The sequence below is a fragment of the Lethenteron reissneri genome, chromosome 29 (genome assembly GCF_015708825.2).
Source record: "Lethenteron reissneri isolate LAM-NWPU_2019-01 chromosome 29, ASM1570882v1, whole genome shotgun sequence".
Lineage (NCBI taxonomy): Eukaryota > Metazoa > Chordata > Hyperoartia > Petromyzontiformes > Petromyzontidae > Lethenteron > Lethenteron reissneri.
The window spans coordinates 5,164,053-5,187,816 of NC_083807.1; the positions used below are offsets into that span (position 1 = coordinate 5,164,053).

The 23,764-nt window shown below is 48.3% G+C and overlaps 1 protein-coding gene across 2 annotated transcripts in view; it reads left to right on the forward strand.

Moving 5' to 3' along the window:
- Positions 1-2,869: 2,869 nt before the first annotated feature.
- The window catches only part of LOC133349193 (zinc transporter ZIP4-like), a 135,878-nt gene continuing 114,983 nt past the window's right edge, over positions 2,870-23,764 (forward strand). For both annotated transcript variants that reach the window (XR_009755904.1, XM_061562473.1), the window contains exons 1-10: positions 2,870-3,107; positions 8,331-8,406; positions 9,529-9,611; positions 10,108-10,291; positions 12,127-12,299; positions 14,306-14,455; positions 17,935-17,997; positions 19,387-19,473; positions 22,115-22,163; positions 22,894-23,046. Coding sequence is in view for 1 of the 2 variants with exons in the window: in XM_061562473.1 (XP_061418457.1) it covers positions 2,979-3,107; positions 8,331-8,406; positions 9,529-9,611; positions 10,108-10,291; positions 12,127-12,299; positions 14,306-14,455; positions 17,935-17,997; positions 19,387-19,473; positions 22,115-22,163; positions 22,894-23,046 (1,147 nt within the window). In the remaining variant the exon portion in view is untranslated. The remainder of the gene's footprint in view (positions 3,108-8,330; positions 8,407-9,528; positions 9,612-10,107; positions 10,292-12,126; positions 12,300-14,305; positions 14,456-17,934; positions 17,998-19,386; positions 19,474-22,114; positions 22,164-22,893; positions 23,047-23,764) is intronic.

Here is a 23,764-nt window from a genome sequence, read left to right on the forward strand (position 1 = left end):
GGGTGATGACTGATATGGGTACTCTCCACTAAGTAAAACAAAGGAGTGGAAGATGGCAGCCTTCACGCGGCCTACTCTGTTAAGTGAAAAATCACGACAAAATGGCATCAATGCGGCGACCGAACATTGATCATCAATCTCCCGCTCTCCAGAGCATCGAAACAAGCCACCCCTATAGCCCTGTTCAGGGCCAAACAACGCGCCAGATATGCCCTGGGACAAGGATCCTCCAACTGAATATTGAGGGTCTCTCCCAGGCCAAGTGTGAGTATCTCGTGAACATAATGAACACACGTAACATTGATATCCTGACACTCCAAGCAACCTATGTCTTGGATGCCCTACATGCCAGTCGTTACCACATCGATGGATACAATTTCATGATGAGCTACTGCCACCAAAAATATGGCTTGGCCATATACGTGAAGAACATCATCACAGAGTTATATGCCTTCCCACCAACTAACACGTTCCTTCGGAGTGGGCAGGTAGGAACTTGGTTGGACGGCGCATTCGTGCGATCCGTGTCACGCGGCGCAAGCTGCGTGGGGCGGCGCGTCACGTGGTGCTGAGCCCGCCCGAAGCGCTCTGTGAAATACAAATCAAGGGCATGGCTATGCACGACAGACAGACAATCCCTGGTGGGCAGTGTGGAACTGTTGTTCCAACCTGTAAAAGAAGCCAACTACACCTCCAGCATCAAGATAGGGGAGCTACACATCACCAATGTGTACAAAGCCCCGAATTTAAAAAGGCCAAAACCAGCGCTCCCAAGTGCACCAATCTCAGTCCTAAATACGTTGGTGACTTTAACAGCCACCATACTATTTGAGGCTATGCAGTAGATCAGGCCGATGGTGAAGAACTCACTGACTGGATGTCCACCTGAACATCTGCACCTGGTTTTCAATCCCAAGTAGCAAGCAGCTTTCCACTCTGCTCGCTGGTAAAATGACTACTACCCAGACCTAACCAACGTTTCCAAAGATCGAAGTGGGAGCACACTTCACGCATCCCGCAAAATACTTCCAACTTACCCCAAAAGTCAACATAGGCCCATCATCACTCAGATTAGCATCGAAATCCGTGATTATGTCAATACGATTACCAAGATGGAACGTCATCAAAGCGGACTGGGACCACGAAAAGGTGACGATAGAGTAGCGAGTGGAATTCCTGTGACATCCGAACGCCATCACCGTTTTGTTGGCCTCCTTACTGCAGCCGCCAAGAAGCGCACCCCCCCCCCCCCCCCCGGGACCTGCTCTGACAGTAGAACCAGTCAAGCAGCTCACAGGTTGGTGAGACTCAGCCAGCCGCCAACGGTGGATTGAGTGCGTTGAAGGCCCTGGACTTTACACACTCCAGCCGCTGTACCTGAGCCCGACTATGATGCCTGGGTGCTGAAAATCCAACAGAATACCAGACTGCAAGAGTCCTGCCCAACTCCATAGCCTCCAAACTAGTGGAGAACACAAAATGACTGCTCGACAGAAACATCAAGCAAGAGATCCATTGCCAATTACCCCAGACAATGGCCTCAATTTCTTCACAAGACCCCACCGTCATCAGCACAGAGGAAGTGAGGGAGGCTCTGGCTGTAATGAAAAAAGGCAAAGCTGGCGGCATATCCCTCCAGAATTCCTCCATCACTTAGGCCCTTGTGGACTCCAATGGCTGGCAAAACTGTACGCAAAGCATGAAAATCGGATGCATCCCAAAAAACATGACAGGAGGCGATGGTCATTGCCATACCCACACCGGGCAAGCCAACCGACGACCCGGGAAGCTATAGGTCGATATCACTCCTGTGAATGACCTATAAACTCCTGGAATGCATCATCCTCCAGAGAATCAGCCCCCTTCGTCAAGTCAGTGATCCCCGAAGAAAAACGGGATTCCAGTCTGGACGCAGCTGCTGTGATTGAGTTTTGGCCCTTGCGACATATCTCGAGGCCTGATTCCAGAAATCCAAGACCGGTGCACCTTTGTAGACTTGTCATCGGCCTACAACACAGTCTGGATTAAGAGCTTGATGTTGAAGCTCACGAGAACCATTCCCTCGCTAATAATAATATAGACAATGCTGAGCAATAGGTGACCGCGTGTCTATATGGGCAATAAATCCAGGTCAACCCAGTTCCTCAACAATGGATTGCCACAAGGTTCAGTATTCGTGCCAATGCTCTTCAATGCAACCCAAGCAGGCGAGTGGCGAACAGTGGTTGTCCTATTGATAAATTCATCACCTACCATAGCAATGTGGAATTTTGAACAACGGCTCAGGGCTGTGAATGAGAAATGAGCACACCTCAATGCTCATTTGAGCAGGAAGTCGATTTAATGCCGACTAATCGTCTACGACACGATTTGAGAACTAGACTTGTGATGTCAGGAAAATCCACCGTGGATTTGAGTTGGATCCACGCTCCCGAATGACACATCCACGCAGCATGGAATAAAGCCACACAAACTAGCTCGTGATATTACGCGTTTGATGTGCGTCAGGAGCCACCATGGACAGTCTTGCAGATGAGGGGTTCCTTTAGTGACGTCGCAGGCGAGTGGTGACTTAATATGAAAACGCACAAAACCATGGCAAACACTGTACTTCTACACAGCGGCCAATGTGTACAGAGTTGAAGTCTTAGCGTGCAGCACTCAGAGAAGACCCCCCCCCCCCACCTGCCCCATTATTGAACCCGTGAAACAAGAGCGACGCCCATGCACCTCCACCTGCGGTTAAAGACTAATCTCATGGCACGCTTGGTTCTGCTGACTGGACGGTTCACAACTCAACGCGTTATGGAGCACGTCTACAGCTTAATCAGCGCGTTACAGAATGGGCGTCATAAAGCAGGTCACGGCGGTTGGGCTTGTGGTTTATGGCCTCGGACATATAGAGGCCACGGGCCTGGCGACGTCTCGGTGCAATCCCGGGTCTGTGCAAATCACTCAAGCCTCCACCACCACCCATCATGAAGCCAGGAAGATGCGAGGCGACGCGATTTGCGATGCTGCTACTGCTGCTGCCGATTTCCCTGTGGGCTCAACGCGCACTCGCGGCGCCACACGGACGCGTGCCATACACCACTACCTCCACACAGGTAGGTAGGTGCGGCAATACCTGCGGGCGCAGCCACCCTCAACCACAGTGGCGCCCTGCTTCCCACGAGTATGGGAGTGTGGGCGAGTGGCGCCTTATATAGAAGATGCGGAGCGCGCCGTGTGCAGCGCGTAGGACCGTGTGCAGTGCGTAGTGCCGTGTGCAGCGCGCCCTGGGGAGGAGGGGAGGGGGGTGCGATGGGGTCGGCGCGTGGGGCCGTGTGCAGCACCGTAGCCCAGTGGCGCCACGCGGGGGAGACTCGGGGCTAACGCGTTGGACAAAACCACGACTTTGACGATGAGACCCAGGAATGTCGAAGCTGCTCCCAGAGTGTCCCCCCTGTAATTGTGTCGACGTTGCTGGGGGGTTGTACGCTCCCACCGGGCCGTGCGGCCGATGGGCTGGTCATGTCGAGAGGAATGTGTGTTCAGGTGTAACGTTTGCTTTCTTAACGTTGTTATATGTCACTGTTTAACACCGCCTCCTTCCTATCTCGGTCTCCTATTATAAAAACTAAATACAGCGTAATTAGATTATAATTACAAATGCAGTGCACAGGGTGGACCAGATGGCCTGTGACCCTCAATTAATTGACCACGAACGTTTTTTCACTTTGCATATTCATTTCTGTTTTAAATGTTACTTTAAAATAAGTATAACCCGTAAAAACAAAGTTTTTCACTATAAATCCTTTATATGCGTGGCAGCGAACTTAATATAAAGGATTTAAAAATATATTCGCCTGTGGAGGACGCGGGGATCAATCCCGCGACCTTTGGCATGGGAAGCGAGGGCGCTACCAACTGCGCTACTCCACCACGGCCTGTGGAGGGGTTACGCTCTGGGCTCTTACACTCTGACGTTCAGCCAAAGCCATGAATGCGTTCTATTTGAATATATGTAAAATAAATTTGTTTTGCCTAAAAAGTGTAAAATTTTGGGAATTTTTTTTCACGAACAATAATTGTCTGGCACAACGAGTCTGTGTGGAAAATGTCAGCTCGATTGGATCACGGGAAGTGGGTTAAAAAACGACCGAAAGATTTGCACGGTCCTAAGCAAGCAAGCACGCAAGCAAGCACGCGAACTTAATATAAAGGATTTAAATACGTGATAAGCCACTTCGTTGAGCTGTCATTTGTGGCCAGGTCGCTTCTGAAAAAGAGATAACATCTCAGTGGGCCTTACCTGGTAAAATAAAACGATTTTTAGTTTATTAAGTTTTACAGAATTAAATGTGCGTCACAAGACATCTGGACCACATGTATATCTGGACCACATCTATATTATATTTAGGCCTAAATTAAGCCGTCAATATTAACTTCCATCGGTAATCACACATGCACACACGTACGACATCTGAAACTGATAGAACTAGAGTACATTCTGCATGGACCGGTGGCGTGAACCGTCATTATTCGCTCATGTAAAGTACGTCTGTTATATCATTCTAAATTGTATTAGTTATTACATATGTATCATGTGTACACGTGTCATTTTAGGTTTTGCTATGTATCCGCCAATCAACACGCAAACGATCTGTTCAATCTCATGTAATTTTTTACAGGTAAAATATTTTAACTGATTAACAGTAACGTACACTTTTATTGTACACGACGACGCGCATTATTTTGTGATTCATAAAAAAATTGGGCTAGGCCACTTAATTATGTGATCAATTCTGTCGTTAAGCCCCCCACCACTCGATACAGCCAAACAAATTAAAAGTCACCTATAAGCGTTTAACGTGAATATTACAGTATTCATCTTCTTGGTTCTTTCGGTAAAGTCACGTGGAAGGGAAATCATAAAATAATAAAAATAAAACATAATAAAATAATTCTCACGACGTTTCGGCCACAACGCAAGCAGCCGTCCTCAGGTGAAAACCAGGTCTGTCGGGGGGACGCTGTGGCCGAAACGTCGTGAGAATTATTTTATTGTGTTTTATTTGTATTATTTTATTACTTCCCTTCTACGTGACTTTACCGAAAGAACCAAGAAGATGAATCCCTGCAGTCACGAAAGCTTTAAATCGAAACATTACAGTATTATTATTTCAGCTCACCAGTAAGTTGAAGAACAATTCTCACAACCAAATTTAGCAATTAGATGTGTAAATTTTGCTTCAAACTGCGTCAAGCATCTTCAGGATAAGAACCAGGAAGTCAGAATGAGCAAGTCACCTAATCCGACCTCTTATATAGGTGTCCGGACCTTACAGGAACCACCATTCTGACTGAAACGAGGGTTGGCCATTTGTAACCAGTATACCGGAAACCTAGATCCGGTTTACAAAACGTCAGGAACTGACTCCCAGTGGAGTTGTAGTAATGATTGCACTCACTGTGTGTGTGTGTGTCCATGTGTGTGTGTGTGTGTGTCGATGTGTGTGTGTGTCGATGTGTGTGTGTGTCGATGTGTGTGTGTGTCGATGTGTGTGTGAGTCGATGTGTGTGTGTGTACGTTCATGTGTGTGTGTGAGTCTGTGTGGAGTGTAGCGGTTAGCACGCTGCGCTATGAACCTGGCGACCCGGGTTCGATTCCCGCTCACGGCCAACACCAGTGACGATTATTTGAACCGGTTCTGGGCCTCCCCTAGGTCGACTCAGCCTGAAATGAGTAGCTGGTGTGGTGTGTAAACATCGCGACAGGGGAGACAAAAGGTGGTTGGGCGTGGTGCTGGCCTTCATAGGTGCTCGCTAACAGCACTTGCCCCTACAGTCTGTGAAGGCTATACAGGGTATCTTTGTGTGTGAGTCGATGTGTGTGCATGGGTCCATGTGTGTGTGTAAGTCAATGTGTGTGTGTGAGTCGATGTGTGTGTGTACGTCCGTGTATGTGTGTGTAAGTCGATGTGTGTGTGTGTGTGTGTAAGTCGATGTGTGTGCATGGGTCCATGTGTGTGTGTAAGTCAATGTGTGTGTGTGAGTCGATGTGTGTGTGTGTACGTCCGTGTATGTGTGTGTAAGTCGATGTGTGTGTGTGTAAGTCGATGTGTGTGCATGGGTCCATGTGTGTGTGTAAGTCAATGTGTGTGTGTGAATCGATGTGTGTGTGTGTACGTCCGTGTATGTGTGTGTAAGTCGATGTGTGTGTGTACGTCCGTGTATGTGTGTACGTCCTTGTATGTGTGTGTAAGTCGATGTGTTGTGTGTACGTCCGTGTATGTGTGTGTAAGTCGATGTGTGTGTGTGTGTGTACGTCCGTGTATGTGTGTGTAAGTCGATGTGTGTGCATGGGTCCATGTGTGTGTGTAAGTCGATGTGTGTGTGTGTACGTCCGTGTATGTGTGTGTAAGTCGATGTGTGTGCATGGGTCCATGTGTGTGTGTAAGTCGATGTGTGTGTGTGTAAGTCGATGTGTGTGTGTGTAAGTCGATGTGTGTGTGCGTCTTTTTCTCCCAGGCAACGCCGGGTACTTCCCACTATCTAACCGATAAAGTATGTTTTGTCTGTCTGTCTGTGTGTGGCCGACACTTGCAAGGGATTTGGCTCGCGAACCAAGGATTATTCAACATCGCCTTGCTAGGCATGCTGAGGAGAGGCTTGCGGAGCCCCAATGTGGTTTCAGGAAAGGGCGGTCCTGCACAGATGCCATATTTTCTGTCCGTCTGCTACAGCAGAGGTGTAGGGAATTCCAACAAGACTTACATCTCTGCTTTATTGACCTGGTCAAGGCCTATGATACCATCAGTAGGCCTGGGCTCTGGGTTGTTCTTCGTGCTTTCAGAGTCCCTGACCCTCTGCTCACGATCATTAAGGACCTTCATGATGGTGAGCGGGCCCGGGTAAAACTATGTGGCTGGGAGTCAGAGCCATTCCCTGTACACCTTGGGGTGCGACAGGGATGTCCTCTGGCTCCCACATTATTTAACATCTATTTTGACCACGTAGTTCGTGAAGCCTTCATTAGCTGTACTGGAGGAATTTCCATCTGGTACAGATATAATGGGAGGCTGAGCGATGCCCGGGTGCGGTCAAGGGATGGCTCCCTATTGCTCAACCACGTTATGTATGCCGATGATCTGGTAATTGCTACTCACTCAGAGGAGGAGTTAAAGGCGCTGCTGCTGAACCTGGAGCTTGCCACCAAAACTAAGCACCTGCCTGGGTATTTTGTACCATCAGAAACTCCACCCCCACAACTCCCAATTGCTGATGGGGCAGTTGTGGAGAGAGTGGAGAGTTCCCCATACCTTGGCAGTGTGCTCATGGCCAGCTCCGGTTTAACAGCAGAGGTCTCACTCCGAATTAGTCGAGTGGCATTATCTTTTCATCGGCTGCGTAACGCTGTGTGAAAGCTACCTGGTCTCTCGCTCCACACGAAGCTTCAGGTCTTCTCGGCCAGTCATTCCCTCCCTTCTCTACGCTTGCGAAACGTGGACCCCCCTAATGGAACATCTTCGCCGGTTAGAAACATTTAGGCTGGTCTGCCTACGATCCATCCTGGGTTTAATCAGACTGGATTGTGTGAGGAGCTCACACATCCTTGAAAGATGTGGACAACGTCCCATCGGTGAGCTCCTCCGGCAGGCAAGGCTGCGTTGGCTGGGTCATGTAGCCCGCATCTCCAGCCACCGCATGCCTAAACAGCTTTTGTTCGACCAGATCGAGGGGGCTAAACGGGCAAGGCATGGGCCAGAGAAGATATGGAGTGATGTGGTACAGGAGGACGTGGAGCTGAGTGGACTTGCCGATGACTAGTACCAGCGGTGTCAAGATCGGCCTCTGTTGAGGAGGCTCGTGAAGGCCGCTACTGGGCAGTTGGAGGCAGACGCCCTCCAACAACAACGGGGGGTAAAAACACTTTTTTAAGGGGGGGAGGTCGACAATTTTAGGAAACCTTTTAGATCAACTGCTGCATGTTGTGCTGCGTGTTCTCCTGCGTGTGTGCTGCGTGTCGTGCTGCATGTGTGCTGCATGTTGTGCTGCGTGTGTGCTGCGTGTGTGCTGTGTGTGTGCTGCGTGTGTGCTGCGTGTTTTCCTGCATGTTGTGCTGCGTGTGTGCTGCGTGTGTGCTGCATGTGTGCTGCGTGTTCTCCTGCATGTTGTGCTGCGTGTGTGCTGCGCGTTCTCCTGCGTGTGTGCTGCATGTTGTGCTGCGTGTGTGCTGCGTGTTCTGTTGTGTGTGTGCTGCGTGTCGTGCTGCGTGTGTGCTGCATGTTCTCCTGCGTGTGTGCGGCATGCTGTACTGCGTGTGTGCTGCGTGTGTGCTTATTCAGGTGGCATTGACCGCCGACTACTTCCTGGACTACATCTTGAAGAGTTACGGGAACGGCTCTGTGCTCACGACCCACGGTACAGCGCGGTCCGCCAAAGTGTTGCCGTCCAGGCCGATGACAATTCGCTTTTATTCAAAGGGGCCGTCCATAAATGACGTCACGCACCTAGGGGGGGGGGGGTCACACATTTGTGACGATGTGTGACGAGGGGGGGGGGTTGAGAAATGTGACGTCACATCAAAATGCGCAACTTTAAATATAGACAACACGTTCTACTTTATTAAATAGACTTTTTAATAAATGTTTTCTCCTACAACATCAGAGTGCAGCGCCACATTAAATACGCACTGCAATGACAATAGTCTAAAGCGATTTGAAGCATGTTTTATTTTTGCAGGGGGGGGGGGGCAGAGCTTTGTGACGTCATATTTGAGGGGGGGGGTCTGACTTTTTGTGACGCCGTGTGACGAAGGGGGGGGTCAAAAATCGTTCAAAATCGCGTGACGTCATTTATGGACGACCCCCAAGTCGTTCAAATCGGCGCGGCGAGTTAACGAAAAGGCATCCCGCGTTTCGGAGCACTTCATGTCTCGACACGGACCCCCGATGATGCCGTCGCGTGGTTGACGGGGGACGTTTGATGACCCCATCGATTCGGTGCATCTTGTTGCGTTTAGCTTTTATGTGACTACTGGTCGGATTTTATATCCGTATATAAACCAAGGCCGTAGCCATGGAGTCAACGTTGTGGGGGGACCAAATCTTCCAGGGGGTGTGGGGGTCCGCCCCCCAGAAAATAAATCTAAACTTGAAAACGAATTTCCTGCCTAAAATATTTTAAAAATTCACTAACACATGGGATGGACTTTTCATTTTATTTAGTACAATAATGTCTAATAGTGTATTGTATTACATTGCTCTGTTTTTTTCTTTTTTACCTTTTCTTGTTTCATTGTATGTAATGGCAATATATTGTGGGGGACATTTTGAGCATATTTGAATATTGGGGGGGGGGAGGGTGTGTCCCAATATATATTATAATTGTTTATGATATAAACATTGAAACATTACCCACGACTACATCACTCAGTTATACATTTAGAAGGTGCAGGCACTTTGAATAGATACTTTTCGTACTGTTGTTCATCAGCATTGCACACGCGCCTTGTACACATATAACGTATATGTTTCCGTGCAGGACTGGAGAAAATTATGCAAGACCTGGGTATTGGTGAAGAGCATCATGAACATACGAGGCAACGTCAATTAAATGCAAATGAGGTAGGAGCTGAAGTATTTCCCAACAGACCATGCACCTATTTTTCGATTTAAAGCTTTCGTGACTGCAGAGATTCATCTTCTTGGTTCTTTCGGTAAAGTCACATAGAATGGAAATAATAAAATAATAAAAATAAAACATTATAAAATAATAAAAATAAAACATAATAAAATAATTCTCATGACGTTTCGGCCACAACGCAAGCAGCCGTCCTCAGGTGAAGAGCAGGTCAGAGTCATTCAGAACCAAGAATATGAATTATTGCAGTCACGAAAATTTTAAGTAAAAATGTAACATTGCCCCTCCCGTGAAACCTCTGTGGACTGTGTCCGTGATCCACCCCGCAAATAACTTAATTGTTAAACATAGTGACCATCTACCGCTGCTCCTGAAAAAGGGAGACTCGGTGAGGCTTTCCTTGGTTAACAAGCATAATATTAAAATTAACAACCTATATGACTCATGTACCTGCTTGCCTGTACCGTGTGTTTACGCAAGATCCAGGCATGCATCTCATCGCACGATTTGACGGAAATCTTCGGAGTGTCAGGCGAGGTGTGGTCACGTAGCGAGCTGATGTCCGCGTCTCCGGCCTTGCTTCAACAACTCCTGAGCCACGCGTGCCGAGCGCCCAATGACACTCACACGGGAGAAGCAAATACGCGCCCCTCGAAAGCCCACAGTGAGTTTATTTTACACACCTAAACGCTCGCGAAAGGCCCATATGCACAGTGTGCCCACATGTTTCACATGCTAACGCACGCGGTGTATTACCCACAACTTGAAACTTACATTTCACCAAAATTCAGCCGTAGGATGATTTTCAGAGGACATGGATGTTGAAATTAACCATCATAGATAATGGTCACTGCGTATCATGTTGACTGGATGGTACAGTTATGGTTACGAGTCAAAAATGGATGTGGTGGAACATATTACGGATTAGGTGCTAGGGCATTCAAAATGATGGCCCTGCCGGTTGTTGGTAAGGGGACTCCAGTCTAGACAGGATGTGACAGAATGACAGAGGCAAACAGAATAGACCCATTGTGTTGTGTTGACATGAACACAGCTTTGGGCAGCCACGTGATGGAGTCATCGGTCTCCCCGAGTGGATGGCTCGAGAGGATCCACCCAGTGGCAGGGGCCAGGGGAAATTAAAGGACCAGTAGAGAATGAGACTTTGACTTTTAAACAACTTTTATTGCCGCCAGCAGCAAAAGCACTGGAGGCGATTTCAATATGAAATACATAAAAGTCACCAGCAAACAAAAGAAAACAAACGTTACAAATCGTTACAAATCCACGCGCTGTGGCGCTGAAAGCACCGCGCACAATACAAAAGAAAAGTCACGTGGTGGTGGTGGTCATCGCGCACGCCACAGTGACGAGCGAGTGCTTCACAAGGTGAACACGAGGGTGCCGTCCACGCTGGTGCAGAGAGAGGCTTTTCCGGCTCTCCAGCATTCGAAGAAGACGTGCACATCACCAACGTGTGTGTGGTACGCGTGCTCCAGCCGAAGCCGCGCCTTAAGCAGGCCTCTGAACACTGGAAGCACAGAGCAGCCGTCAGTGTCACCCTCCAGCATCTTTTTTCTCGTTCTGTACACCGCCATCTTCGCTTGCGCGCAGGCGAAGTTGGCGAGGTCATGGCGCTTGTTAGCCAGGTAAGGCACCACCCCATATGAGAGGGAGCGACGTGAGGACGGGGTTAGGGTTTTATCTCGGTGGGAGTGAGACGAAAGCGCCGGGCCCGGAGCGGTCGTGTGGAAGATGTGGGGACAACGTGGCGCTTTCGAGTTTGTGCACTAGATAGCTGGTGATGGATTGTTGATGGGAGTTATTTTGCTTTGTTTCCCGAGAGAGTGAAGCGCTTCCCCATTGTGCCCACGTCATGTGTGCCTGGTGTTAACAACGTTGCTCCTTTATTGGAGAAACTGCTTTGGCTGAGTTTACGTTAAGTCGAGCTAACCTTTCTTGCCCAGGAGATGTTTTTTTAATCAAGGTATGGGAAAACAAACGACGGGAGGAGGGAATTCCAAAGTGGAGCAGTGCAAGGAAAGGAACAGAAAGAGAAGCATTGTAGCTTTATAGAGGTGGTGGTTGAACGTGGGACAAATGAGACTGAATGCATACTCTTAGGTTTTTTCAGTAAAGTCACGTAGGTAAAAAAATTTAAAATAACTTATTTAATTTTGTTATTTGAGTATTTTTAATTTATTTTTATTCTTATTTTTTCCTACGTGACTTTACCGAAAAAACCTAAGAGTATGAATCCTTGCAGTCACGAAAGCTTCAAATCTAGAATGAGACTGAATGGTCTGCTAGAACGGCTCTTCGACATGTGAAGAGGACCCAATGAATGCAACTCAATGGAACACTAACCATGGTAGTCGCGCTAGAAGGACGATAAGGAAGCCACCGACCGCCGATGTATTTGTATAATTGTTATTAGATGGCAGGTGATAACTGACAAGGTGATAACTGACAACAATGATCGTTATGGCTAATCCACAGAGTACGGATATGGAACGCTGGCATCCTTGCTGGTGAGCGCTCTGTCCCTCATCGGAGTGGTCACCGTGACTTGTTCCTCATGCACGCACGTCTACGTGTACAGCCAGCAGGCGCTCTTCGGCCTTGCCGTCGGAAGCATGACTGGGGACGCCATACTGCACCTACTGCCCAAGGTGAGTTTAACGCGCAGTAGGAGGCTTTCGCGACCATAGCAAAGGTTTATATGGGTTAGATCGCGTAAATATAAATGTGTCGTCAAACCCGCCACCACCCAACGCAGACAATTAGTAAGGTTTGTCACTTAAAGAAGACGTGACAATTCGTTATTAGTTCAGCACACCGGTGTGTGACAGTAAACCCACAACATTTGCAATTCGAGTACTGCCCAAGGTGAGTTTAACACGCAGTAGGAGGCTTTCGCGACCATTATTATCAATAGCAAAGGTTTCTATAGGTTAGATCGCGTAAATATAAACGTGTCGTCAAACCCGCCACCACCCAACGCAGACAATTAGTAAGGTTTGTCACTTAAAGAAGACGTGACAATTCGTTATTAGTTCAGCTCACCGGTGTGTGAGAGAGTACACCCACAACAATTACAATTTGAGTGGCGTGACGTTTCGCCAGTGATTACAACCAGCCTAATCAGGTGGCAGCCAGGGTTGTGGAGAAATCCTCCTCCTGTTTCAATCTTGAATAGAGGGATAAGTAAATGAAACAATTAAATAAGCGTACATGTGATGATGATTCCTAAGGTGAGTGTAGAATTCCTGCCACCCACACGCAGATCACGTCACTTCCCAGCCAGGTGGCAACTCGAGCATAGATGCAGTTTTATGGGGTCAACAAAGTATACTTTTTGTAGTAATAGGTTTTTACCCTTTCAACTGGTATAAAAATTGACAACTTTATACAAGGCATCATGTTTGCAATAGCCGCAATAAAAGCAGTCAAAATGCAAACAAAAAGAAACAACTGTGATGACGGTAATGATATGCACTGTCCTTGAAGTTGATTGGTCCACACCCGAGACATCTTTTCTTAGAGCCTAGTCTCCATTGGCTATGAAATACCTCACCGTAATGTGGTTTACAAGGGTAAACAGCGAGCGCAAACAAATTACGTTACGTACGCAGAATTTAGTTTGTGTTCGCTTGCGGTTACCAGCTAGATAGGATACCTCACAAATTGGACAAATAGGTTAAATATTGGTGTTCATTATTCGTACTTTTACTTCCCAGAACCATGTTGGGTCAAGCAAGGGGGTTACTCGGTTGAAACTACTCAAGAAGGGGGGTAACAGCAGTAGCCAAACAAGACTGAGAACCACTGGCTTAGTGTGCAATGTACATTACCTGCTGTGAAATTGATCAGAAACGTGGACATTGACAAAGAATAGAACAATAGATTTAAAAAAAAATAACCCGTAAAAACAAAGTTTTTCACTATAAATCCTTTATATGCGTGGCGGCTAGAGTCCTCTCGTCCTCTGGCTTGAGATGGCTGCCACCTATGGGTCAGATGATTGCCTGCCACCATTAAGCAATTGGTAATTAAATATAAAAAAAATTCCTAAAAAGTGTAAAGTTATGGAATTTTTTTCACGAAAATAAATTGTCACGCATAACGAGTCTGTGTGGAAAATGTCAGCTCGATTGGATCACGGGAAGTGGGTTAAAAAACGACCGAAAGATTTGCACGGTCGTAAGCGCGCAAGCAAGCAAGTTAACTTAATATAAAGGATTTAAAAATAATGAATACCCAGAGATGGTTAACCGAGATTAATTCCCAAAACGAGACGGTGAGATATTGCCAGAGTGGAGGCAAAGCCCAGATGGTAATTGTCCAAGACGTGGAAACAGGGAGTGATTGTGAACTGTGGTAGCATCACAACTCGTGGCATTGATGTCCTTCTCGTCATCAATTTATTTCAGTTATAGGAGGTGCCGTTCTACTGCGCAGCCAATTTAAGGATATGTCTGTCCTCCGACTTGGCCTAAAATGAACACCGAGTTTGGCATTTGACACCATCACTGGATAGCCTGCAATAGTCTTCACATCCATTAGTTTAATTCACTTATTTTACACGAATTAACACGGTTTCATTCATGGTGCTTGCCTTATACTTGAATTTAAACAAATGTATGTTTGTCTCTGTGTGTTGTTATGTGTTCACCAGCTGTTGGGATTGCACGTTCATTCCGCGGAGGACGACTTGCATGCTAACGACAATTTATACATTTGGAAGCTCTTAACCGTGATTGGAGGCTTATATGTGTTTCTGATGCTGGAACAACTGTTCACTATCTTGACAAGAGACGACGCAAAGGTAGCAGCAATAAACAGGCACGTGTGTGTGTGTGTGTGTACAGAAGTGTCATGATGCTGAGTTCGTGTGCTTGCAGTGGTATCAGTATGGCTACGGTAGTATGAGTGGTACCGCAAAACAGTGAATAGTGCTGCACACAAAGCAACATGGGGCAGTGAGCTAGCAATGCAAACTTTTGTAAATCCACTCTAAAACATTGATTTAAACTTTGACATCAGTGATTGATTCACTTAGCCGTGTATGTATGCTAAACTTCTTCTTGGTTTTTTCGGTAAAGTCACGTAGAAGGGAAATAATAAAATAATACAAATTAAACATAATAAAATACAATTCTCACGACGTTTCGGCCACAACGCAAGCAACCGTCCTGCGTTGTGGCCGAAACGTCGTGAGAATTGTATTTTATTACGTGTTATTATTTTATTATTTTAATTATTTCCCTTCTACGTGACTTTACCGAAAGAACCAAGAAGATGAATCCCTGCAGTCACGAAAGCTTTAAATCGAAATTCATGCTAAACTTTTTTCACACCGTACGTATCCGATCAGAAGTCCGTTATCTTACCACATAAGAAGCCTAATTTCCATTCTTTTATTATGCCAAGTGAGACGTGAATAGCAGAGGAAAACTCTGATTATGGCCGTGGTAATATGTTCGTTAAAATATGATACATGTATTTAGCTTTTCATATAACCTTTCTTTTTGTATTGGTAGCAGTGTTGCAGGGCTATCCACAGCTTTACGAATAGACTTTAAGAATCTCACCTCATGAGGCTCTGGAACCCGTTGTGGTTACCGGTTATGTAGTTAGGGGCCGTCCATGCATGACGTCACGCACCTAGGGGGGGGGGGGTTAGACATTTGTGACGATGGGGGGGGGGGTTTGAGAAATGTGACGTCACATCAAAATGCGCAACTTTAAATAAATATAGACAACACGTTCTACTTAATTAAATAGACTTTTAATAAAAGTGTTCTCCTACAACATCAGAGTGCAGCGCCACATTAAATACGCACTACAATGACAATATTTTAAAGCGATTTGAAGCATGTTTTATTTTTGGGGGGTGGGTAGAGTTTTGTGACTTCATATTTGAGGGGGGGTCTGACTTTTGTGACGCCGTGTGACGAAGGGGGGGGGGGGGTGGTCAAAAATCGTCAAAAATCGCGTGACGTCATTTATGGGCGGCCCCTTACCCCGTTGTGGTCGTATAATAAACGTGTTGCCTCCTGAATGAGTGTGTCTCTCGAGTGACCCCACTACACATGGAGTCTGTGTGTGGGCAAGCAGCCTAGTGGCCGCATGATCAGCTCAGCGGGTGCGGCAATGGGTCAGATGGTGGCCCCACTGTTTGATTTGTCTCGCACGGTCGCACCTAGGAGGCCATGAGATATTACGGGCTCGCCTTGCCTAATCGCATCGCTACGCTCACGGTCTCGAACATTGCACGCTGTGGGGGCGCTCCGTTTTCAATAAGTGTTCTTGTTGTTGTTGTTCTCTGACACTTGTTGTTGTTCTCTGACACTGTTGTTGTTGTTCTCTGACACCTGTTAAAACACGTCTCATGGTGGTTGTCAAGGAGGGGGCCCAACTCGTAGCTTTGGCCACCAGTGGGGTCACCAGTGGGGTCACCAGTGGGGTCACCAGTGGGGTCACCGGTGGGGCCACCAGTGTGGCCACCAGTGGGGGCCACAAGTGGGGCCACGAGTGGGGTCACCAGTGGGGCCACCAGTGGGGCCACCAGTGGGGCCACCAGTGGGGCCACCAGTGGGGCCACCAGTGGGGTCACGAGTGGGGCCACGAGTGGGGCCACGAGTGGGGCCACCAGTGGGGCCACCAGTGGGGTCACCAGTGGGGTCACCAGTGGGGCCACCAGTGGGGTCACCAGTGGGGTCACGAGTGGGGTCACCAGTGGGGCCACGAGTGGGGCCACGAGTGGGGTCACGAGTGGGGTCACGAGTGGGGTCACGAGTGGGGCCACGAGTGGGGTCACGAGTGGGGTCACGAGTGGGGCCACGAGTGGGGTCACGAGTGGGGTCACGAGTGGGGCCACGAGTGGGGTCACCAGTGGGGGCACGAGTGGGGTCACGAGTGGGGTCACGAGTGGGGCCACCAGTGGGGTCACCAGTGGGGCCACGAGTGGGGTCACGAGTGGGGTCACCAGTGGGGCCACGAGTGGGGCCACCAGTGGGGTCACCAGTGGGGCCACGAGTGGGGCCACGAGTGGGGTCACCAGTGGGGCCACCAGTGGGGTCACCAGTGGGGCCACGAGTGGGGTCACCAGTGGGGCCACCAGTGGGGCCACGAGTGGGGTCACCAGTGGGGCCACGAGTGGGGTCACCAGTGGGGCCACTAGTGGGGCCACGAGTGGGGTCACCAGTGGGGCCACCAGTGGGGCCACGAGTGGGGTCACCAGTGGGGCCACCAGTGGGGCCACGAGTGGGGTCACCAGTGGAGCCACCAGTGGGGGCCACCAGTGGGGCCACTAGTGGGGTCACCAGTGTGGCCACGAGTGGAGGCCACGAGTGGAGGCCACGAGTGGAGGCCACCAGTGGGGCCACCAGTGTGGCCACCAGTGTGGCCACGAGTGGGGTCACCAGTGGGGGTCACCAGTGTGGCCACGAGTGGAGGCCACGAGTGGAGGCCACCAGTGGGGCCACCAGTGTGGCCACCAGTGTGGCCACGAGTGGGGTCACCAGTGGGGGTCACCAGTGTGGCCACGAGTGGGGTCACCAGTGGGGGTCACCAGTGTGGCCACGAGTGGAGGCCACCAGTGGGGCCACCAGTGTGGCCACCAGTGTGGCCACGAGTGGGGTCACCAGTGGGGGTCACCAGTGTGGCCACGAGTGGGGTCACCAGTGGGGGTCACCAGTGTGGCCACGAGTGGAGGCCACCAGTGGGGCCACCAGTGGGGGGGTCACCAGTGGGGCCACCAGTGGGGGGGTCACCAGTGGGGGGGTCACCAGTGGGGCCACCAGTGGGAGCCACCAGTGCCCCGCGCTCGTTACGCGACTGCTGGATCGTGTCCTGTTTTAAATGTACGCCAGATATCTTCTACAATCGTTTTTTTTTATTTCACAACCGTTTTTTGTGAAATTCGATTCGCCGTTCAAAGTGCAAATTATACTCGAGGAGACGCTTTAGGGTTTCGTATAGCCACTGCCAGATGAATAAAGTCTCAAGTCGAGATTAGGGCTCTATAACGGCCAAAGGGGGGGGGGGGGCTATGGGATACTTAGAACCTGTAGGGGAGAATGTGTGGCCTTTGGATCTATGGACATGGGGTAGAATGGGATCCCAGGAGACTGCATGGAAAGAGAGTTCAAGAAACTCCATAGAAAATTCAGCAGAATGAGGGCTCTGTAAAGCCCATCATGCAGGGAGGAGGTGTGATGGACGTCCACTCGACGTAGAGATTGTGTGTGTGTGCGCCAGTGAGCTGGCTGCTGTAACCACGCTGCTGTTTTGTGATTGCAGGTTAACGATGAGTGTGATCTTCACGGATGCAAAATGGAGACGTGTACAGACGTCGGCAAGACGGTGCAAATAACCACACACGCATGCGCGCGTGTTCTCATACTTACATAGCTCAACAACGACAGCCGCTTGATAACCAAAACTATGTGTGTAAACATCCCCCTGGATAAAGGCAGGGTTCATGTAGAAATAACCAAAACGCAACACGTAAAAAAAATGTATACGTATTAAACTCATTTGTATTCAAAATAAAATGTTGCGTCTTGGGCAAAACTGCTGCGGAGAGGTCAATGTAACGATCATTCGCACAATGCACGTTGTGACGTATTCCTGGGCCCAATTCTAATTTCAAGAGGGTCGGAGAAGCTTTCAAGAACTCGGAGCGTCAAAGGGGCTTCAAAAGTTTAAAATTCCTGGACTTTAAACAGGGTAAAGGCATTTATGGGAGACAATTTCAAGCTACAGCAGTGTAATTTGAGTGTCTTTTTAGCTTTTGCATAGAGCATTCATCATTTAAAATAAATAAATAAAACACAGGCATGAAATCAATCTCTTGCTAACAACAAGTTGATATTCAATCCAACGAAATGTATAAATCAAGTCCCTTACCCATGACTCCTAATATTAGCAGGGTTGGAACAATCATCACTTCTCCCAACCATCATTCACCACTCCTAACATAGGCGATGGGTGCTGAAATCATCTCATCCAGAGCATCCATGGACACAGAAATCACGACAGTCGTGTCATTGACATCCTACAAATGTCGTCTCACTCAATGGGCGGACATGTGGGCAGAGGCCCTAGGGGGGGGCGGTGCGGGGTCCCAGGCTGGGCACGGGGCACACAAGACTCAAGTGTACAAGTCATTTGTAAAGTCACGTAGAAGGGAAATAATAAAATAATAAAAATAAAACATAATAAAATACAATTCTCACGACGTTTCGGCCACAACGCAAGCAGCCGTCCTCAGGTGAACAACAGGTCTGTCGGAAAGACAGCGTCTGAATGGCAGACCTGTTCTTCACCTGAGGACGGCTGCTTGCGTTGTGGCCGAAACGTCGTGAGAATTGTAGTTTATTATGTTTTATTTTTATTATTTTATTATTTCCCTTCTACGTCACTTTACCGAAAGAACCAAGAAGATGAATCCCTGCAGTCACGAAAGATTTAAATCGAAATTTAAGTCGAAATTTAAGTAATTTGTATTTTAAGAATATGTTTTTACCCTTTCCGGCAATAAAACAGTTGTGTTAAGATGTTAAGACACCCAACATAAACCTTTTTACAAGGAATCCTGTCTGCATTAGACACACACGTACTTGTGGTCAAACAAAACACATGCTCTGGTAGTCTATGCATTGTCTTTGAAACTGATTTGTATTTGGTAATAACGAAGAGGGCAAAACTATTCTGTTTAGCTGAAACTTCTCCTTAACTTCTCTTGCACAGGTCCTCTCCGACAAAGAGAAACAAGACATTTCATATGAAAAGGACACCCAACAAACGGGAAAGATCAACTTGTCAACTATTGATTTGGTACGTTTTGGTTTATTGTGTGCTACTTTGTGGTGAATAGCAAATATCGTTTGTTGTCATCTGTTTTGTTAAGATGCCCAGTGGCGGTGTTTGTATGTATGCTGAACTTCGTTCGCACCGTACGTAGCCAACCGTGCTTATCGAAGGTGCGGGTTGGAGGGAGGGTGTTTGACGGACGGTGGCAAGATTTGTAGATCAGCTGGTAGGGGATGGAATTGTGGAGACTGTGAAATTGCAGATAAGGGTTCTCTGCAGATGAGGTCAACAGACAATGCATCTTCATATATCGGTCTCCACGTAAAAGAGTAGACGGTCTTTTTAACCAAACCTATTGGCCCCCACGGCCTTCTGGGACTGCATCATTTCTGCAGCGGTGATTCAATGTGTAGTAATAGGTTTTTACCCTTTCATCTGGTACAAAAAACTGACACCTTTATTCAAGGCATCATGTTTGCAATAACCACAACACAAGCAGTCAAAATGCAAACAAAAATAAACAACTCTGATGATGATAATGATATGCACTGTCCTTGAAGTTGATTGGTCCACACCCGAGACAGCTTTCCTTAGAGCCTAGTCTCCATCGGTGTTGGACCAGATGACGCCAAAAGGCGTACAACTCAAAGACAGCGCACTATCAGAGTATTGAGAGCTCGGGGTAAGCATTTACACTATGATACATCTCCTTTACCAGTGGCAAAATATAGTAAGTAGGTAAAAACCTACTGCTATATTTTGCCACTGGTAAAGGAGATGTCTCATAGTGTCAATGTGTAGTGTTGTACACGGAGACACACACTTGTTCTTGGAAGCAACACGTTCATTACAACACACCTAACAGGGTTCCTACATAAACGTACACCTGGTTCTACATCTAGGTGATAACTACACGGTTAACTAGAACACAACGGGGTATCTACATAACCGGGTCAGTCAGCTAACACACTGCCTGACCCACGATGCCGAGCGTAGACATCGAAGACCGAAGAATGGAAATAATAAAATAATAAAAATAAAACATTATAAAATTATTCTCACGACGTTTCGGCCACAACGCAAGCAGCCGTCCTCAGGTGGAGAACAGGTCTGTCGAGAAGACAGAGTCTGAATGACACACCCCAGGCTTGGAGCGACTATTTAAGCTGGGATGGAGGGGGTAAAGAGCGCCTTGATATGCAAATTATTTTGTCAAGGCGCTCTTCCCCCCTCCATCCCAGCTTCAATAGTCGCTCCAAGCCTGGGGTGTGTCATTCAGACTCTGTCTTCTCGACAGACCTGTTCTCCACCTGAGGACGGCTGCTTGCGTTGTGGCCGAAACGTCAGTGAGAATTATTTATTATGTTTTATTTGTATTATTTTATTTCCATTCTACGTGACATTACCGAAAGAACCAAGAAGATGAATCCCTGCAGTCACGAAAGCTTTAAATCGAAAAATGAAGACCGAAGATTGAAGATCGAGGATCCAAGAGACGTAGCACCAACGGGTTCCAGCCCCAAACCTCCTCGCGACTGCCCCTTTAGCCTGCTGAGCCTGGCTCCGCCCTCGGCCACACCTTTTTCTAGATCCTACCAGAAGGCTCTGGCCCATATCACGTGTCCCTCGAGCCACCCCTTTCGAACCCCCTTACTACCCTGCCCCGGTCACGTGCCCTCTCGGGTTCACCCAGAGTATCACGTCCTCACTTATTCTCTCTCCGACCCTCACCAGAACTATGCCCCCCTAGGGCTCGCTTCCATGCCATGTCCACTCTGGTGCCAGAGAGAGACTCAAGATGCACAGTTACACCTCTGTGACAGTAGCTGGCGATAGCCACCCTAGTGACTCCATATAAGTCACTACAAAACTTTATGATCCTACACCAGCCTGCAACCCGACATAATCCTAAACCAGCAGCAGCCTGCAACCCTCTATAATCCTATACCAGCAATAAGCTGCAACCCTATATAATCCTACACCAGCCTGCAAGCCTCTATAATCCTATATCAGCAGTAGCCTACAACCCTATATAATCCTACACCAGCCTGCAAGCCTCTATAATCCTATATCAGCAGTAGCCTACAACCCTATATAATCCTACACCAGCCTGCAACCCTCTATAATCCTATACCAGCAGGAGGCTACAACCCTATATAAGCCTACACCAGCCTTCAACCCTCTATAATCCTATACCAGCAGGAGCCTTCAACCCTATATAATCCTACACCAGTAGCAGCCTTCAACCCTATATAATCCTACACCAGTAGCAGCCTTCAACCCTATATAATCCTACACCAGTAGCAGCCTTCAACCCTATATAATCCTACACCAGTAGCAGCCTTCAACCCTATATAATCCTACACCAGCCTGCAACCCTCTATAATCCTACACCAGTAGCAGCCTTCAACCCTTTATAATCCTACACCAGTAGCAGCCTTCAACCCTATATAATCCAAAGAGAAAGTGAGCTGCTTAATTTCGTTCTTGAAGAAGCCCCCAGCACATTTAGCGAAATGTCAGACATCATGCCAAACATACAGGACAACCAGACTAAACAGTGCAGTGAAGAGTGTGTGTCATTGTCATTCAGTGACAGCCATGAGCAGTGCCGGTTAAGTATTCGGTCTCGGTGATTTTCACATTTCATCATTTATTATTGCAGATTGCAGAACATGAAGCGTCTCACCTGCCAATCTCCATCAGAAAAAAAGGCACGTGAGCTCAAGTATTGTGATGCCAAATCAAGTGTATGCGTGCGTCAGTCAGAGAATGTTCGGAAAGACTTGTAGTAGTACGGGCGTGTCATGCTTAAGGAGCGTTCTTTTTATGAGAAGCCCACCATCAGGACCATCACTGCCAACTACTACCATCACCACTAGCAGCAACTTCCCTTACATTAACATTAGCTGCCCCGCCCATGCTGCTAACATTTTAAACCTTCATAAACAGTTTGCCTTTAGAGGCTAACCTCCTGTTCCTGATGACGACCGCTTGTGTTGCGATCGAAACGTCGTAGTTTTTTGTTATTTTCTTTGAACCTATCTACTTGACTTTACCGAAAGACCCAAAGAATATGAATCCTATATACCAGCAGTAGTCTGCAACCATAAATAATTATCCTACACCAGCAGCGTGCCAATTGGTTACTAGTTCAGCACTAACCGGTGTGTTGGAAAGGAAACCCACAACATTTATCATTTGAGTAGCGTGACGCTTCACTGATTGTACTCGCCAGCAAAACGTCGCAGTTCTCGAATTTGTTAATATTTACATGACAAACCTTGCTAATTCGCTGTGTCGGGTGGCGGCGGGTTTAACTACAAATGTATATTGATATATTGACGCTGCTGCTGCTGTTGCTGCTGCTGCTGTTGCTGCTGCTGCTGCTGTTGTTGCTGCTGCTGTTGCTGCTGCCGCCGTTTCTGCTGCGGGTAATTTCAGGTCTCAACGCGATCGTGCTCATGGTGCTGATCGGTGATGGCCTCCACAACTTCGCCGACGGGCTGGCCCTGGGGGCCGCCTTCTCGCTGTCCCTCGGCGATGGGCTGGCCACCATGCTGGCGGTGGCGCTGCACGAGCTGCCGCACGAGATCGGTGAGCCCCCCCCCCCACCCCTCTCAGCGAGGGCGGCGACGAGAAGAGCAAGATGAAGAAGTAGACCATCGCCGTGAGCGGCGCGCTGGCCCCGTGCCCGGGGGTCACCGTGCCCGGGGGTCACCGTGCCCGGGGGTCACCGTGCCGAAGGTCACCGTGCCGGAGGTCACCGTGCCGGAGGTGACCGTGCCGGAGGTCAATGTGCCGGAGGTCACTGTACCAGAGGTCACTGTGCCCGGAGGTCACCGTACCGGAGGTCACCGTGATGGAGGTCACCGTACCGGAGGTCACCGTACCAGAGGTCACCGTGCCGGGGGTCACCGTACCGGAGGTCACCGTGACGGAGGTCACCGTGCCCGGAGGTCACCATACCGGAGGTCACCGTGACGGAGGTCACCGTGCCGGAGGTCACCGCGTGTGTTGAACGCAATTCTCTAGCCCAGTGGTTATTCTCAAACTATTTTTTGCTACTGTTGATCCCCTTGTTGAATTTTGTTTCAACTGAGTAACCCCCTTGCCTGGCCCATCATGGTTCTGAGAAATTGATATTTTAACCAATTGTCCATTTTGTGAGGTGTCCTAACGAGCTAGTCACTACAAACGAATAACAAACAAAAAATCAACGGACGCTCTGCACGCGTGAGGTCATTTGTTCGCACTCGCTGGTTACTCTTGTAAACCGCATTGCTTACGGTCAATGAGTTTAGAAATGTTTTTT